General features: G+C 37.4%; 1 protein-coding gene across 1 annotated transcript in view; it reads right to left on the bottom strand.

The window, feature by feature from the left end:
* The window catches only part of NUP188 (nucleoporin 188), a 46,600-nt gene that overhangs the window by 22,074 nt on the left and 8,374 nt on the right, over positions 1 to 16,152 (bottom strand). Inside the window, exons 3-12 of the mRNA XM_060102156.1 lie at positions 15,179 to 15,252; positions 12,478 to 12,562; positions 11,831 to 11,911; positions 11,306 to 11,350; positions 8,192 to 8,284; positions 7,935 to 8,054; positions 5,564 to 5,775; positions 4,076 to 4,190; positions 3,234 to 3,434; positions 2,249 to 2,338 (exon numbers count right to left, since the gene is read on the bottom strand). Coding sequence (XP_059958139.1) covers positions 2,249 to 2,338; positions 3,234 to 3,434; positions 4,076 to 4,190; positions 5,564 to 5,775; positions 7,935 to 8,054; positions 8,192 to 8,284; positions 11,306 to 11,350; positions 11,831 to 11,911; positions 12,478 to 12,562; positions 15,179 to 15,252 — 1,116 coding nt within the window. The remainder of the gene's footprint in view (positions 1 to 2,248; positions 2,339 to 3,233; positions 3,435 to 4,075; positions 4,191 to 5,563; positions 5,776 to 7,934; positions 8,055 to 8,191; positions 8,285 to 11,305; positions 11,351 to 11,830; positions 11,912 to 12,477; positions 12,563 to 15,178; positions 15,253 to 16,152) is intronic.

A 16,152-nucleotide genomic window follows, 5' to 3' on the forward strand; every position in this document is an offset into this window, starting at 1 on the left:
CGCAAAAAAAAAAAAAAAAAAAAAAAGTAAGGGATGTTACCTTAATCTGTTGTATGATGTTAGGCAAATTAACCTTTCTGAACTTCAAATTCTAAAATGGTGAAACTATTATTTGCTTCACAGTGTTGTCATAAGGATTAAATGAGATAATGTACGAGAAAATGAACTGTAAAGTTTAAAATGCCATGTAAATGTGAGGTACTACTAGATTCAGCTAAACTGTGCTCCTAGAGGTCAAGAATAACACCTTTTTAAATTTTTCATCCCCAGCACCTGGCACAGAGTTTGGCACACACTGGGAATCCAGTGAACGCTTATGAAATGATTTATTGAAAAAATTCCAAGTACTAGGATACCTGTAACCCCAAAATGTTAACACCAATCTTCCAGGCATATAGTAGGGTCCAAATGTGACCAGAATTTTGGCAAAGGATGCAACGCTTGTTCTATGCTCCTAGAGCTTTGGAAATTGAGTCTTTCAATTAACACCAATTTCTTTTCTCTCCAATGATATGAAATATTCATTTTCATCAATTTAATCAATTTCTTCAATTTCCAAAATAAGTCACTCATCATAAATGAATAAAATGACTTAGTTATAAAGAACTCCTCAAATATCATTTCCCACTGAAAGGAACCAGGGCTCCTTGGAGAAATGGCAGATTCCAAGTCTGGGGCAAGAATCTTCTAAGATAATCCTGCAAGATTTTGTCATATCAGAAAGCAACAGAGCTATCAAAATGTGTAAGGGAAATGTCAAACAGATTCAGAAGCTAATCTGAAAAAGCTCTTACTGGCCAAAGATGGGGCAACCTGAGCCTAAGAATACTAACTGCAGAAAAACAACAAACAAACAAAAAATGAAAAAAGAATGATGACTGCAATGAATTAAAACACAGCTAATATGTTTAAATCCATGAGTTCACAATGCCATGTAAAAAATTAAAAAACCTCAGTAGCCAACTTGGAATGCTACTAAGGATGCTAGGGAAAAGTGGTAAATATAGGAAAAGAAGCAGGTATAGTACTCTATACCAGAGTATCAAATAGTTAACGAGAGAGAATTTCTTTTTTTTAATTGAGAAATAATTGAAAGATAACATTATATTAGTTTCAGGTGCACAAGATAATGATTTGATATTTGTATATATGGTAAAACAAATTTCTTTTTTATAGCAATGTTCCAACCAGTAAACAAAAGAGGAAAGATAGAGTCAGAATAGTGCCATTTCGTAACTCCTAAGGAACTAATGGATCTGGACAATGATGTGTCTTGTGGTTACCATAGTGGACAGCACAACTATAGACTAAAAGAAATTTGACAGACTTATCAACCAATAATGTACATATCTATTTATTTAGATCCTGATAGAAACTTATGATAAACTTATGACATTTATAATTAGAAATTTGAACCCTGCCTTGATTATTTGAAGATTTTTTGTTTAGATAAGATAATGGTTGTGAAATTTTACTAAAATGATGTCTGGGATTTGCTTCGAAATAACCAAGGAGGAAAGGGGCAGAAATGAATAAGATGAGCTGTGCATTGATAATTTGGAAGCTGGTGATGGGATCATTAGACAATTTTTGTCTCCTTTGGAATAACTTTGAAATATTTCATTTTAAAAAAATATTGCACAAGAATATTAATTAGCATCCACAGCTGTTTGGGACAGATGCACTACAGAGTAAAAAAAATAGGTTACAAAACAGTATATACATTGTGATTCCATTTCTAGAGAATTTTTTTTTTTTTTTTTTTTTTTTTTTTTGCGGTACACGGGCCTCTCACTGTTGTGGCTTCTCCCGTTGTGGAGCACAGACTCCGGACGCGCAGGCTCAGCGGCCATGGCTCACGGGCCCAGCCGCTCCACAGCATGTGGGGTCTTCCTGGACCGGGGCACGAACCCATGTCCCCTGCATCAGCAGGCTGACTCTCAACCACTGCGCCACTAGGGAAGCCCGAGAGAATTATTATATTCTTATATTTGGAAGGGAACACATCAAAATGTTAACATATGTTATCCTGCAAGGTGGGATTATAGTTTTTTCTTTTTATCAGCACTTCCTAATTTTTTAATCATTAATATGCATCATTTTTATAATATAATAAGCAGAAAACAACAATAAACAAATCATACTTGAAGTAAATGGGTCTGTGTTATATCAGCTTCAAAGGGGTATCTTAGGAAGATGATTGCAAAGAGGGGCAGTGTAGACAGTCTCATGAAAGCCAGACACTGACCTGCTGATTGCCCAGTGTGTGCAGCTCCAGCGAGGTCAGAACAAAAGAAAGGAGTCCATAGACACACATGCACGCGGTGCTAGTGGTACACTGTAATGACAAAGGAGTCAGTGGGTAACTCTGAGTAACACCACTCTTTTCTAGACTCAGCTCAATCCCATCACATTAATATAGTCTCTGTAAACAAATGGGAAGAGAACCTGAGGCTTCATAATTCTTAATTGAGTCCCAAGATCAGGAAGACAAAGGGAGAAAAGAGAAAGGAGGAACCATAAATATTACAACATAGTCAAGAATAACATCAAAAAGGAACCATTTTCCAAATGATCAAAGTTTTTGTGGGGAAGAAAACCACCTCCAGCCTACAAAAAGGATAGAGTCTCTATGTGCTGGTATGAATGATGCAGCTGCCTGAACTGTCACCGAGATGAATCAACCAGTGCCAACAAGTTGGCTGAGGTTTCCTTTAGGCATGTCAAAACAAGCTGATTAAAGTGTGTCACTCAAATTAAGTCCCAACACAAGACTCAAGAGAATTTCTAATTCATCCTGTACAGTTGAATGAATAGCCCCCCCAAAAGATTTCTCCAGTCATTATGACCAAAGCTATCTTCTAAGAGATACTAAGTGGCGCAGCATAAAATACTGGCAAAGAGTCAGACATAGTTGAAACTGTATCCACCATTTACTGCCAGTTTATTGTTTCTGTGGGCAAATTCCATCTCCCTCAGTCTCAATTTCCTAATGTGTAAAATAGGATGATAAGCCCTAGTGCACAGAAGTATTTTAAGGATGGAACAAGATATTGTACAGAAAGTGCCGAGCACGTCTGTCACAGTAAATGCTCTATAAAGGTTAGTTACAAAACTATTTTCATTATCCATGTCCTTGACAACTACTATTATTATTATCATGACTAATTAATGAGCTTCTGCCCCGCTCTTTGACCACTCTCATGCTCAAACACCAATAGCCCGAGCCTCACATCATTTCCCCCACTGGCCAGTGAGCGGAGTAGTCGGGTCAAATACTGAAATACGTTCAGTTGGATGGCTGTGCCACCTATCTTCCGGACAACACTGCTTGTCTCTTCTGGATTCAGGGTGTGACGGAGGAGAGCCCAAGCCAAAAGCACTGGGGTATGATGTGGAATGTCCCCGAAGGTCAACATCAAACGGTCCATATCCTAATGAAAAGAGAAAACAACATCTGTGTCACTTAACAGAAAGGGTCAAGACCCTTCCAGAGGATCCTTCACCATGCTTAATAAGTCTTCCATTCATCCTCAGTGGCCCCTCTCTCCCATTCTGACATTTTACCCTTCCCAAGCCACAGCCACTTCGTTACTAGACCCCTCAATTACTCTTCCCTTTACCCCCAGTTTTCTCTCTTGATTTTAAGTAGTATTAAGATTATAACATACATGTTCAAATAGACTCCTTAGAAAATTTCCGATCCTTCTAGAACTTTCTCAGATCTCTCCTCTTTTTCTATCTTTCTGACCATCCCATCTCATGTTCTTCCCCTTTCCTCTTCTTTCACAGGCTCCATAAACGCAGACAACAGCCAAGTTTCTGTCCTTGGGCCTCTTTTGTCCTTATATCATCTCCCTGAGTCACTCTACTTGTTCTCACAGATTCAACTCTCACCTCTGTGAAAATAACTAACAAATCTGAGACTTCTTCCAGATCCAATTAACTTCTTAACAATGTAGAACCACAAATTCCACAATAAGGAAAATTTTATGTGGCAGTATAGTTGAGTGGTTAAAAACTTACTACTAACTACAAACCATCTGAAAAAATTAAGAGGCTGCTCCAAGTTCACCTGACAAATAAGCCCATCCTGGGCATACTGGTGCAGTTCTTTTCTGTCATCCAAAGCACACTTATGCAAGGATTCAATATCCATGCCTTCCACCAGGATAAGGGCACTGAAGTAGCTGGAAAGAAAAATATCACGGTGTCATACATGCTACTCTGAACCTCAATGGAGACTAAGGTGAAATGTAAGACACTTTAGTGTCAAAAAGGTTGAGTTATTTTACATTCTCTTTTCATACTAAGACTTCTAAATCCAATATGCATTTTACAATTCCAGCACATCTCAATTTGACAAGCCGTGTTTTATTTTTTATTTTTTGGCTGCAACACTCGGCTTGTGGAATCTTAGTTCCCCGACCAGGGATTGAACCCAGGCCCTCAGCAGTGAAAGCACAGAGTCCTAACCACTGGACCACCAGGGAATTCCCATGACCAGTCTTATTTTATTTTTTTGTTTTTATTTATTATTTATTTATTTTGGCCGCATCGCGCAGCATGAGGGATCTTAGTTCCCCGACCAGGGATTGAACCCGCACCCTCTGAAGTGGAAGCGCAAAATCTTAACCACTGGACCATCAGGGAAGTCCACCAGCCATATTTTAAATGCTCGGTAGGCTCATGTGGCTTCTGCCTATCAAAGCACAGATCTAGTACTGAAGGTTTCTACAGCCACCAATTACATCTAGGCCAGATCAAATGTCTCAATGGTCAAGTGTGTATTTTTTTTAATATATTATTTATTTGTTTATTTATTTTTGGCTGTGTTGGGTCTTCGCTGCTGCTCACGGGCTTTCTCTAGTTGCGGCAAGTGGGGGCTACTCTTCATTGTGGTGCACAGGCTTCTCACTGCAGTGGCTTCTCTTATTGCAGAGCACGGGCTCTAGGCGCGTGGGCTTCAGTAGTTGTGGCATGCAGGCTCAGCAGTAGTGGTGCATGGGTTCAGTTGCTCCATGGCGTGTGGGATCTTCCTGGAGCACGGCTCGAACCCATGTCCCCTCTACTGGCAGGTGGATTCTTAACCACTGTGCCACAAGGGAAGTCCGTCAAGTGTGTACTTTTGTTCACAGAGGAAACAGGCCTCAAAATGTGGATATACCCATTTCCATAAAATTCAAAGTACATAGACTATGACGTCAAAGAGGGCAGGGAATACATCTCCCCTATTTATCACTGTCTTCTTAGCATTTGCACAGTGCCTGGTCTACCACAGTTGCTCAACGAATTTTTTGTAGAACGAAAGGATGAACTCTTAGATGAAAACAGTAAGTAAAAGAATAGAATGTGGTACTTATTTTGAGAAAAGATATCCCTCTCAATCCAAGTCTTCACTCCCTGAATGACCTAGAACACAGTAGTACACCCATCTATTTCCCCACCCATTAAGTGAAAAGTATACCTAGCCCCTCCCTTCACCCATTCACAGGACCACTCTAATATCAATGCTCTAAACTCTAAACATTGTACAAGTTCTAAGACCTCAATTCAGACTTACCCAATCCGATCCACAAAAGGATCCATGGTCTCATCTACCAGGTGCCTGTTGGTCTGCCTACTACCAAATCCTTGCTCTTTAAACATCTTGGTTAATACCAATAGGTCAGTAGATGCCATCTCAAAGTATGCATAATAAAGGAAAATAATTTCTAGCAGCATGGATTGCTCCCGAAGGCACTGAACAAACCAGCGAGACACCTGGCGCTCAGTCTGCACAAGCAATGAAGAAAAATGGGAGAGAAATAAAGTCAGATTTTAAAACACATTTAAATTCTTCGAGTTATTTTTATTAGGTAAAACATGTATAAAAATAAGATTAAAAAAAAAAGTATCCCTCCCTACAATTCCTACTGCCCAGTCATCCAAATCTATCCCCAGAGGCAACCACTGTTAGAGGTTTTTGTCTTTCCTTCCAATAATATGCCACACACATTCATTCATTCCGACTGGTAGTTGCTGGCGGCCAGGGGTCACAGACTAACTGCAAACTTACTGGAGAGACAGAAATGTTCTATCAATATATATTGATCATGAAGGTGGCTACTGCATATAACTATACACAACTGCCAAATTCAAACTGTACACTTAAAATGAATGAATTTTACTGGATGTAAATTATACCTGAATAAAGCTGAGGGATGCTACAGATTTGTCATTTACACAGCATTTCATGTAAGTGTGAATGTATCTATAGGATAAACTCTTAAAGTGGAACTACTAGGTCAAGAAATATGTGCTTTTCAATTTTTAGATATTGTCATAATGTTTTCCATTAAAAAGTATACAAATTCAAACAGCAAAGTATGAGTGCCCATTATCCCATCCCTTGGATCTGAGTGTTGTCATGTAAATATGTATTTCATTTGCCTGTTTTTCTGTTCGGTTTTGCTTATTGACTTACAGGCGTTCTTTCTATTTCAAGAACCCTTTATGCTATGAGTTTGTCTTTTGACTTTACTTATAGCACTATTTTTGGTTTTTTGCCTTGTAAAAGTTTTTGATTTGATGTTGCCGGGTTTATCTTTTCTTTTTTCTTTTATGGCTTCTGAGTTTTACTTTATTTTTATTTATTTATCTATTTTGGCCACACGGCACTTAGTGCTCCGACCAGGGATCTTAGTTCCCCGACCAGGGATGGAACCCGTGCCGCGTGCAGTGGAAGCGCGGAGTCTTAACCACTGGACCGCCAGGGAAGTCCTGTGTTTTACTTTAAAAAGTCTTCTCCAATCCAAAAAAATAAAAACAAAACTACCTCCCTTGTGTCTTCTAGTATTTTTATAGTTGAATTTTTTTAATTTAAATCATTGATATCTCTCTGATTTTCTTCTGGTAGAAGGAATGAGATAGAGATACAGTTTGATTTTTCTCCAGATGGCTACCCAGTAGTTCCAACACCATTTATTGAATAAACCAACATTTCCCCATTAATTTGAAATGCCACCTTTATCATACATTAATTCCCTATCAGCATTTGGTCTGCACTAGACTTTCTACTATGTGCTATTCATCAATCTATTTATTCATGTACCAATGCCATGCTTTAAATTATTTTAGTCTTATTATCTAATAAAGCTTATCTTCCTTTCTGAAAAACTTCCTCGCTATTCTTATTTATTTTTCAAATGAATTTTAGAACCAGCTTGTCTAGTTCCAAAATAAAAGGCAAAGCAAATACTTGTTAGTATTTTTTCTAGGATCACAGTAAATTTATAGGTTAAAATAAGAAAGACTGACACTTGGTGCTGAGTCTTTATTTTCAAGAAGGTGCCATTTCTTTCCATTTGATTATGACTGTTTATATCCCTTTAGCATTTTAAAGTTCCCTTCATTTAGGTTTTGGATTATAGTAAGCTTATTCCTGAGAAATTTATGCTTCTGTTGCTATTACAAGTGAGCTCTTTTCTTCTATTAAATATTTTAAATAGCTACTGTCTGTATTTTGGTTGAATTGTTTTAATAAACATAATAATAATAATAATTTCAAAACAAAAAAGGTCATGTTCTAATCTATAAATGCACATTGGTTTAAGATTTAGGATAAAACAATTAGACTAGTGTCACACACTTAATAGATAATGATAATAAAGAAGATGAAATCTTGGGTTTAGAGTTTCATTAACCACTAAGAGAATATTTCAGGTAAGAAAAAAAATTAATTAACTGGAGAGACAAAGTCAAGGGGAAGGTCCAAATTAAATACCATTAGTTAAAGTCAATGTTTTGATTCATATCACATGTTTAAACTATTCTAAAGAATGATAATTTATAAATGTTTTAAGTTCATAGGTGAATAAATAACTTAACCTAGAGCTCTATGAGCAGATATACAATTCTTCTGAGCATTACAGGAGGGCCCAATAACCACATACCATGAGGTTTCCATGTGTCTCCCACGTTGGTGCTTCAGTTTTATAAAGCTCTTCAAATTGCTGTCTATAGTTTGTAACTAGTTCCTTTTCCAATTTATCAACACAGTCTGCATATTCAACCTTAAAAAAAAATCCAAAACAGTAACTTATATGTTGAGTAAAAGGTAAATATTCAAATGAACAGAAATATGAATAAATTATTAAAAAGGATTGAATTTTACAGGGTAAAGAGAAACAAGAGGACTAAATGGGCTTACCCTATAGGGGTGTCTTTCATCTTGGAAATAAGTGAGAAGGTGTAAGACACAACGAAGAATACAGGTTCTTTCTTCATAGTAATAATCTGCAATCTGGGAAGAACCCAAAGATTCAAAATCAGTTACTCACCTTTGCATAGAAGATATTCAATTTTAAATTTATTGATTAAAAAATCACTTAAAGATGTGAATGGGGGACTTCCCTGGTGGTGCAGTGGTTAAGAATCCACCTGCCAATGCCGGGGACACGGGTGCCTGGTCTGGGAAGATCCCACATGCTGAGGAGCAACTAAGCAACTAAGCCGGTGTGCTACAGCTACTGAGCCTGCACTCTAGAGCCCGCGAGCCCAAACTACTGAAGCCCGCGCGCCACAACTAGTGAAGCCCACACGCAGAGAGCCCATGCTCCACAACAAAGAGAAGCCACTGCAATGAGAAGCCCGTGCACTGCAACAGAGTAGCCCCTGCTCGCCGCAACTAGAGAAGGCCCACGTGCAACAATGAAGACCTAATGCAGACAAAAATAAATTAATTAATTAAAAAAAAAAAGATGTGAATGGAAAAGTTAGATCTGTGTAAATAATCACAGAAATGGAAACAGTGTTAGGCCAAAAGAAAGCAAAAGACCTTCATGAACTAGGATACAAGTAAAGTTATACAAGATAAAAGGAATTATTTAAAAATATAAACAAGTTTTCTAGCATGATTTCTCAGTTGGGCATTCAAGTAATACCCAATGCTATAAACTGACAGGCCAGGGACTTCCCTGGTGGTCCAGTGGTTAAGAATCCATCTTGCAATGTAGGGGACACCAGTTCGATCCCTGGTCAGGGAACTAAGATCCCACATGCCATGGGGCAACTAAGCCCGTGCGCTGCAACTACAGAGCCCACACGCTCTGAAGCCCACAAGCCGCTAGAGAGTCCACGTGCCACAACTAAGACCCAATGCAGAGCTTCCCTGGTGGCGCAGTGGTTAAGGATCCGCCTGCCAATGCAGGGGACACAGGTTCGAACCCTGGTCCTGGAAGATCCCACATGCTGCAGAGCAACTAAGCCCATGCTCCACAACTACTGAGCCTGCGCTCTAGAGCCCACGAGCCACGACTACTGAAGACTGCGTGCCTAGAGCCCACGCTCCATAATGAGAGGCCACTGCAATGAGAAGCCCGCGCACCGCAATGAAGAGTAGCCCCCACTCACTGCAACTAGAGAAAGCCTGCGTGAAGCAACAAAGATCCAACTCAGCAATCAATCAATCAATCAATCAATCAATATTTAAAAAAAGACCCAAGGCAGCCAATAAATAAATAAATAAATAAATATTTTAAAATAAATAAATAAACTGACAGGCCAAATACATGAAAGCAAATATAAAAATACCATTAGTATATGTCCTAATTGCTTGTAACTGATGTACCCAGTTCTCACTAAATACCAAATAGGAAACTACTTCAGATGTCATGGTCAAATTCCATGCTAAAATGAGATCCTATGCCCACTCTCACCAGTTCTATTCAACACAGTATTAGAAGTCCTAGCCACAGCAATCAGAGAAGAAAAAGAAAAGGTATCCAAATTGGAAGAAAAGAGGTGAAATTGCCATTACATGCAGATAACATGATACTATACATAGAAAACCCTAAAGATTCCACACAAAAACTACTAGAACTGATAAACAAATTCAGCAAGGTAGCAGGATACAAGATTATCATACAGAAATCTGCTATGTTTCTTTACAATAACAATAAAATATCATAAAGGGAAAGTAAAAAAACAATCCCTTTTAAAATCACATCTAGATAATCAACAAGGACCTACTGTATAGCACAAGGAATTCTATTCAATATTCTGTAATAACCTATATGGGAAAAGAATCTGAAAAAGAATGGATACATGTATATGTAAAACTGAATCACTTTGCTGTACACCTGAAACTAACACAACATTGTAAGTCAACTATACTCCAAAATAAAATAAAAATTTTTTAGAAAGAAAAAAAAAAAAGAAAATCACACCAAAAAACAAAAACAAAAAACTTAGGAACAAACCTGACCAAAGAGGTGAAAAACTTATATGCTGAGAACTATAAAATATAAAACACTGATAAAGGAAATTGAAGATGATGCAAAGAAATGGAAAGATATCCCACGCTCTTGAACTGGAAGAATTAATATTGTTAAAATAGCCAGACTACCCAAAGCAATCTACAGATTTAATGTGATCCCTATCAAATTACCCATGACATTTTTCACAGAACTAGAACAAATAATCCTAAAATTTATATGGAACCATAAAAGACCCAGAATTGCCAAAGCAATCCTGAGGAAAAAAAACAAAGCTGGAGGCATAACCCTCCCAGACTTCAGACAATACTACAAAGCTACAGTAATCAAAACAGCATAGTATTAATACAAAAATAGACATATGGGGACTTCCCTGATGATCCAGTGGTTAAGACTCCACACTTGCAGGGGTGCGGGTTCGACCCCTGGTCAGGGAAGTTCCGCATGCCATATGGTGCGGCCAAAAAAAAAAAAACAGACATATGGATCAATGGAACAGAATAGAGAGCCCAGAAATAAAACCACACACCTACAGTCAATTAATCTTTGAAAAAGGAGGCAAGAATACACAATGAAAAAAAGATAGTCTCTTCAGTAAGTAGTGCTGGGAAAGCTGAACAGCCACATGTAAATCAAGGTCAAAGATACAACACTTCCTCACACCATACACAAAAATAAACTCAAAATGCCTTAAAGTCTTGAATATAAAACATGATACTATAAAACTCCTAGAAGAGAACAAAGACAAAACACTCTCTGACATAAATCATAGCAATGTTTTCTTAGGTCAGTCTCCCAAGGCAATAGAAATAAAAGCAAAAGTAAACAAATGGGACCTAATCAAACTTACAAGCTTTTGCACAGCAAAGAAAATCATAAAACAAAAATACAACTTTGGGGGTGGGGGGAGATAAAGAAAGAAAGATAAAGAAATTTAAAACTTCAAATTAATCCTACTGCATTTAAAAAAGCCAGCAATGCTCAGAACATGGTCAAGAATCTGTTGCCCAATTTTACATCAAAGAATGGAAATGGTGACTAGCACTGACCTTCAGGATTAAGGCCTGGCTCTGCCTCTCATCTTGCAGTACCGTCTGAAAGAAAAAAGAACAAAGAGCCATCTTATTAGCAAAATCAATTAACAAAGAAAAAGGTAAACATCTTTACCTTACCCTTCAAGATTATAATTGCCCGTTCATTTCTGGATACATTTTTATACCTAAGTGTATCCAAGTCTGTGCTCAAATCCCTGCCCCTCTCCTCCGGCCTCAAGTTCCTCATATATAAAATCAGGGGCTGGAAAGGCTAGATGTTGTCTCAGGTCCTTTTCAGCTCTGACATCCTGCGATTCTATGATTAACATGTCAATCTTTGACCTCTCGGCCCCTCCAAGTCTGAGGACAGACCTCGACTTAAGCATATGTTTTTTAAAGCTTTACAAAGTCTTTCCTGAGAATGGCTGTATCTGATCACCTATCTCTGTTGCAGAGAACTGGTACCAAAATCCTGAATTATCTAAAACCAACAAGGAAAAGGTTAAAGGCAGGAGAAGGGAGCTGGACATAACTACAAACCTTTAGTGAGTCCCTAGTACCTCTGTAATCCTCTTGAAGGTAACACTGGAGTAACTGCACGCTCTGTTCTTCATCAAGACCCTGAAAACAGAGGTTACAAGGGAGGAACAGCCACCTCAGGTCAGAAACCACACAGAGCACGCAAAGCAATCTAAAGATTTGTTCTCTAGAATGAACACGGAACTTGAATAAACAAAAATTATTTTAGAAGATTTCACAGAACATAATTTTAACCCAAATAGGAGAAAAAAGGAGCAGCCACTGACATGTAATTTACATGCCAGTTAAACTTACATGTCAGAAACAACTGTGCTTATTCACCAAGAACATTAATATAGCAGCAGGCATGATCTGGGTTTCCAAAATGAAAAGGAAACAACTACATAATTAAATACAATCTAGGCAACTTAAAGAACACCCCAAGTATGCTGAAGAAAACTCTATGATATGCAGTAAACAGGGTCAGGCAACTTGACTTGTGGCTTTTAGCAAGAAGAGTTGCAACTTGCGCGTTTTTTAAATATAATATGCTCAATTTAATCTCTAAAACTGAAATAAACTGAATTTTCACTAACAATCACTAACAACAAAACCACGCATATCCACCCTGCAGGTAATAAACAGAGCCAGTGCTAATTTTTACTCACCAAAAACTTGCTGATTCTTAAACCCAGTTCCTTCAGTGGTGAAGCTACACCTTTATTAGCTTTCACTTTTTCAGCTGAATTTGGACTATGAAAAGAACAGTGAATCATTTCCACATTCTCAATGACCCTCTAGGGGTTTAAAACAAAAATATTAAAGAGATTTTTACCACAGACCTTTTTCTGCCTTTTAGGTGCCCATAAAATACACACATGCGCGCGTGCGTGCACACACACACACACACACACACACAAAAAAAAGTTCATCTCTACAGACTTTATAACACAAAACTATGTTTAAGTAATAAATACAGTATATGTCTGTTACAAACTATAGTTATAACTATATTACTTGTAGATCTACTTAGTTACATTAATTATTTTTGATCCTTATAACTATCCTGGAAGGTAAACATTACTATCCCCATTTTACAAATGGAATTACCAACACTTAGAAAGAATAAATAACTTACCAAAAATCCCACAGCTAATAAAAAGTTGAGGTGAAATTTAAAACCAGGTCTGTTAGTATACATACATATATTATCTATGTACACTCAGAGGGCCTAGAAGCTATGACATTCCAGTAGCAGCAAGCACACCCAGCACCCAGATCTTTATTTCTAATACTGTTCTCTAACAAAAGGTATCAGGACTCCTTGGAGAAATGGCTGATTCTAGAGCTGGGGTGGGGAAAATACCAGATGAGCCTGGAGCATCTTGCAATGCCAGAAAGTAAGAAAATACTCAGAAAACAAAAACATGGGGACATGTCAAAACCTCAAAGAATGCCCAATGGACAAAGCTGGAACAAAGTAAAAACAAAGTATGAAATACATGAGTCTATAATGATCTAAATAAATGAATGAATAAATATATATATAAATAAATGGGGAAGAAGGGAAAAATTTTCCTTACAGAAGGAGTTCCAGTAACACACATATATGCTACCCGCTTCAGGAGGTAGTTTAATTTCACTACACCCACACACTGAAAGCGGGCTATACTGAGTGACTCACTTCCGAAAAATAGAGTACGGAAAGAGAAAAGAGTGACTTTACAGAAGAGATACTTGGCAAATGCTACCTTACCCAAGTGAGCAAGGTTAACATCACCAGTGACTTCATGTAGATAACATGTATCCTCTGCCATGATGTGATAAGAATGGTACTTCACCTCAGTGTATTCTTTCCCAAAACCCACAACCTCAATCTAATAATGAAAAAAACCCCAAAAATCAGACTTCCAAATTGAGGATATTCTACTACAAAATACTTGACCAGTCTTCCTCAAAACTATTCAAGGACATGAAAACCAAGGAAAGACTGAGATACTGTCACAGCTAACAGCTAAGAAGACATGACAACTAAATGCAATATAATACCCTAGGCTGAATCCTGGAACAGAAAGAGGACATTTAAAAAAAAGTTAAAAATGTTTAAAAATCTGTGTTAAATTCAAATTAAGCCTGCAGTTAGAAAAAAAAAAAAGTCTGTCAGACTTTAAATCCCATGCTACTACAAAGGGAACTTTTGTCTTTAAAAAAAGAAATTCATACCACAAATGCCCATTCTGTGAACTAAAGCATACTGTTGTTGGATTTTTTCTTTTTTTTTAGAGAGACTCTCACATTTCACAGAAAATCCACAACACAAAGGCTAGTATAAAGTTAAACAATAAGGTCTGAAAGAGGCAACACAGAATGATGATTAAGAACACAGACACTGGAGTAAGACTGCCAGGTTCGAATCCTGGTTCTACCACTTACTAGCTGTGTGACCTTGGGCAAGTTACTTAACCTCTTTGTGCCTCAGTTTCCCCATCTGTAAAATGGAAACAATAATAATAAAAATACCTAAATGTGATAACGTAGGGCTTATCTTCTTTTTTCAAGTCCATATATTCTGGATACATAGTAAAGTATTTATAGATAAAATAACATGATGTCTGGGAGTTACTTCAAAATAATTATGGGGGAAGGGTTAATAGATGATCAAAAAAAGAAAGTTCTTCACTAACCTAAGAGAATGAAGATGGAAGGCAAAGATGTACTAAAATCAACAGGTGTTCAGAAGTAGAAGGGAAATGAGGGCAGCTTGAGAACTATGATGCATAATAGAATGGGACCTGGACTAGGAATTAAGATAAAAGAGTCTTCTTTTTTAACCACTTTCTATTTTATCATTGTTCTTTTCCACTGCCGAGCAAAAAAAATCTATACATTCAAACAAAGACCAAAAATAGTACCTATCTCAAAGGGCTGTTGTGAGGATTAAATAACTTACCGTACGTCTACTGCTTAGAGCAGTAACTGGTACATAGCAAAAAATACATGAGTGTCAGCTGCTATTTTGTGTCAGCATTGTTCACTGCTATATCCTAGCATTTGGTGCTGACAGTCTCTCACACAAACATGATGGACTGAAATAAGTATTAGGAATCTTAATTGAGTATTTAATAAATCCTCATCCCTGGATACTAGGGTTATACAATGGATTCAACAATACTGTATTTCCAGAGGGAATTTCCTTTTCTTCCACAGAGAGAAAAAAATACGCCCTGCTCTTTTTCCCTGGTTAGCCAAATTATATACCCTCTGATCTACCTAACCCAGTACTATCACAGAATCCTACATGAGGGTGGCTTCATCTGTGTCAGGTTCCTCAGGGGAATTACTCAAATGAGACCCACAGAACAGCCATACCTGGGAGGTTTGTAGTAAGACAGCCCTTCTAATAGCCGCTGCCAATGTGTATTCAGCTCTGCCTCAATCTGATGCTGGAAAAGAAGAAGGAAATTATGCAAATGCAATGTTAATCAGATTCCAGGATCACACTGAGGATAACATATTCCTTTGAGTCTTTTTAATATGCATTTTTCCCCACAGTTGAAATAATTTTGAATATAGAATTCTGTAGTCTGCTTTTCTTTGCTTAACGTTCTAACATAATGATTTAACCTTATTATGAAAATCTTAATAAACATCCTTTCTAGTGGTTGCATAATATTTTATCAAGTGGCTAGATCATAATTTATTTACCATTCTTCTAATGTTAGATACATGTAAGCTGGCTATAATTCTTTATTTATATGAATAACACTATGGTAAAGAGCTTTGTGCCCAAAACACTTTCCTTCTTTTAAAATATATTCTCAGATGTGGAATTATCAGATGAAGGCATATCAAAAAATGTTAAGGATCTAAAAATGATGTTAACATTATGTTAATTACAATAACAACACTAGTAATAATTATATGTCATCTTAACACTTTAGCCTCACAGAGTCAGAACACTCAGGGATCCACATGAAGAACTGTTCTTTATTGATTATATACTTGGAAATGTCCTAAAAACCTCTGCCTCTGTGACCTAAGCAGCTAGCTAAACAGAAAAGGAAGAAAAGGCAAGCCAATATGAGACAGAGAAAAGGCCTGAGAATCTTTGTTAGCCTATGGTAGTAAAATGGTGTTTGTATCCCTACTCTCAGCAGCCAGTCAAGTAGCACTGGTATCTTTTCAGAAAAGGAATCACTGAGGTACAAAGAAAAGTGGAGATTTAGAAAACTTCAACAGCTAGGCTATAAGACACACTGCATTTCAGCAAAGAGAAGTGGGGAATGCATAATGCCTATTTTAGGAATAAAATAGGAATTAATTTTAGGAATAAAAGGTGTTTA

The sequence above is a fragment of the Mesoplodon densirostris genome, chromosome 6 (genome assembly GCF_025265405.1).
Source record: "Mesoplodon densirostris isolate mMesDen1 chromosome 6, mMesDen1 primary haplotype, whole genome shotgun sequence".
Lineage (NCBI taxonomy): Eukaryota > Metazoa > Chordata > Mammalia > Artiodactyla > Ziphiidae > Mesoplodon > Mesoplodon densirostris.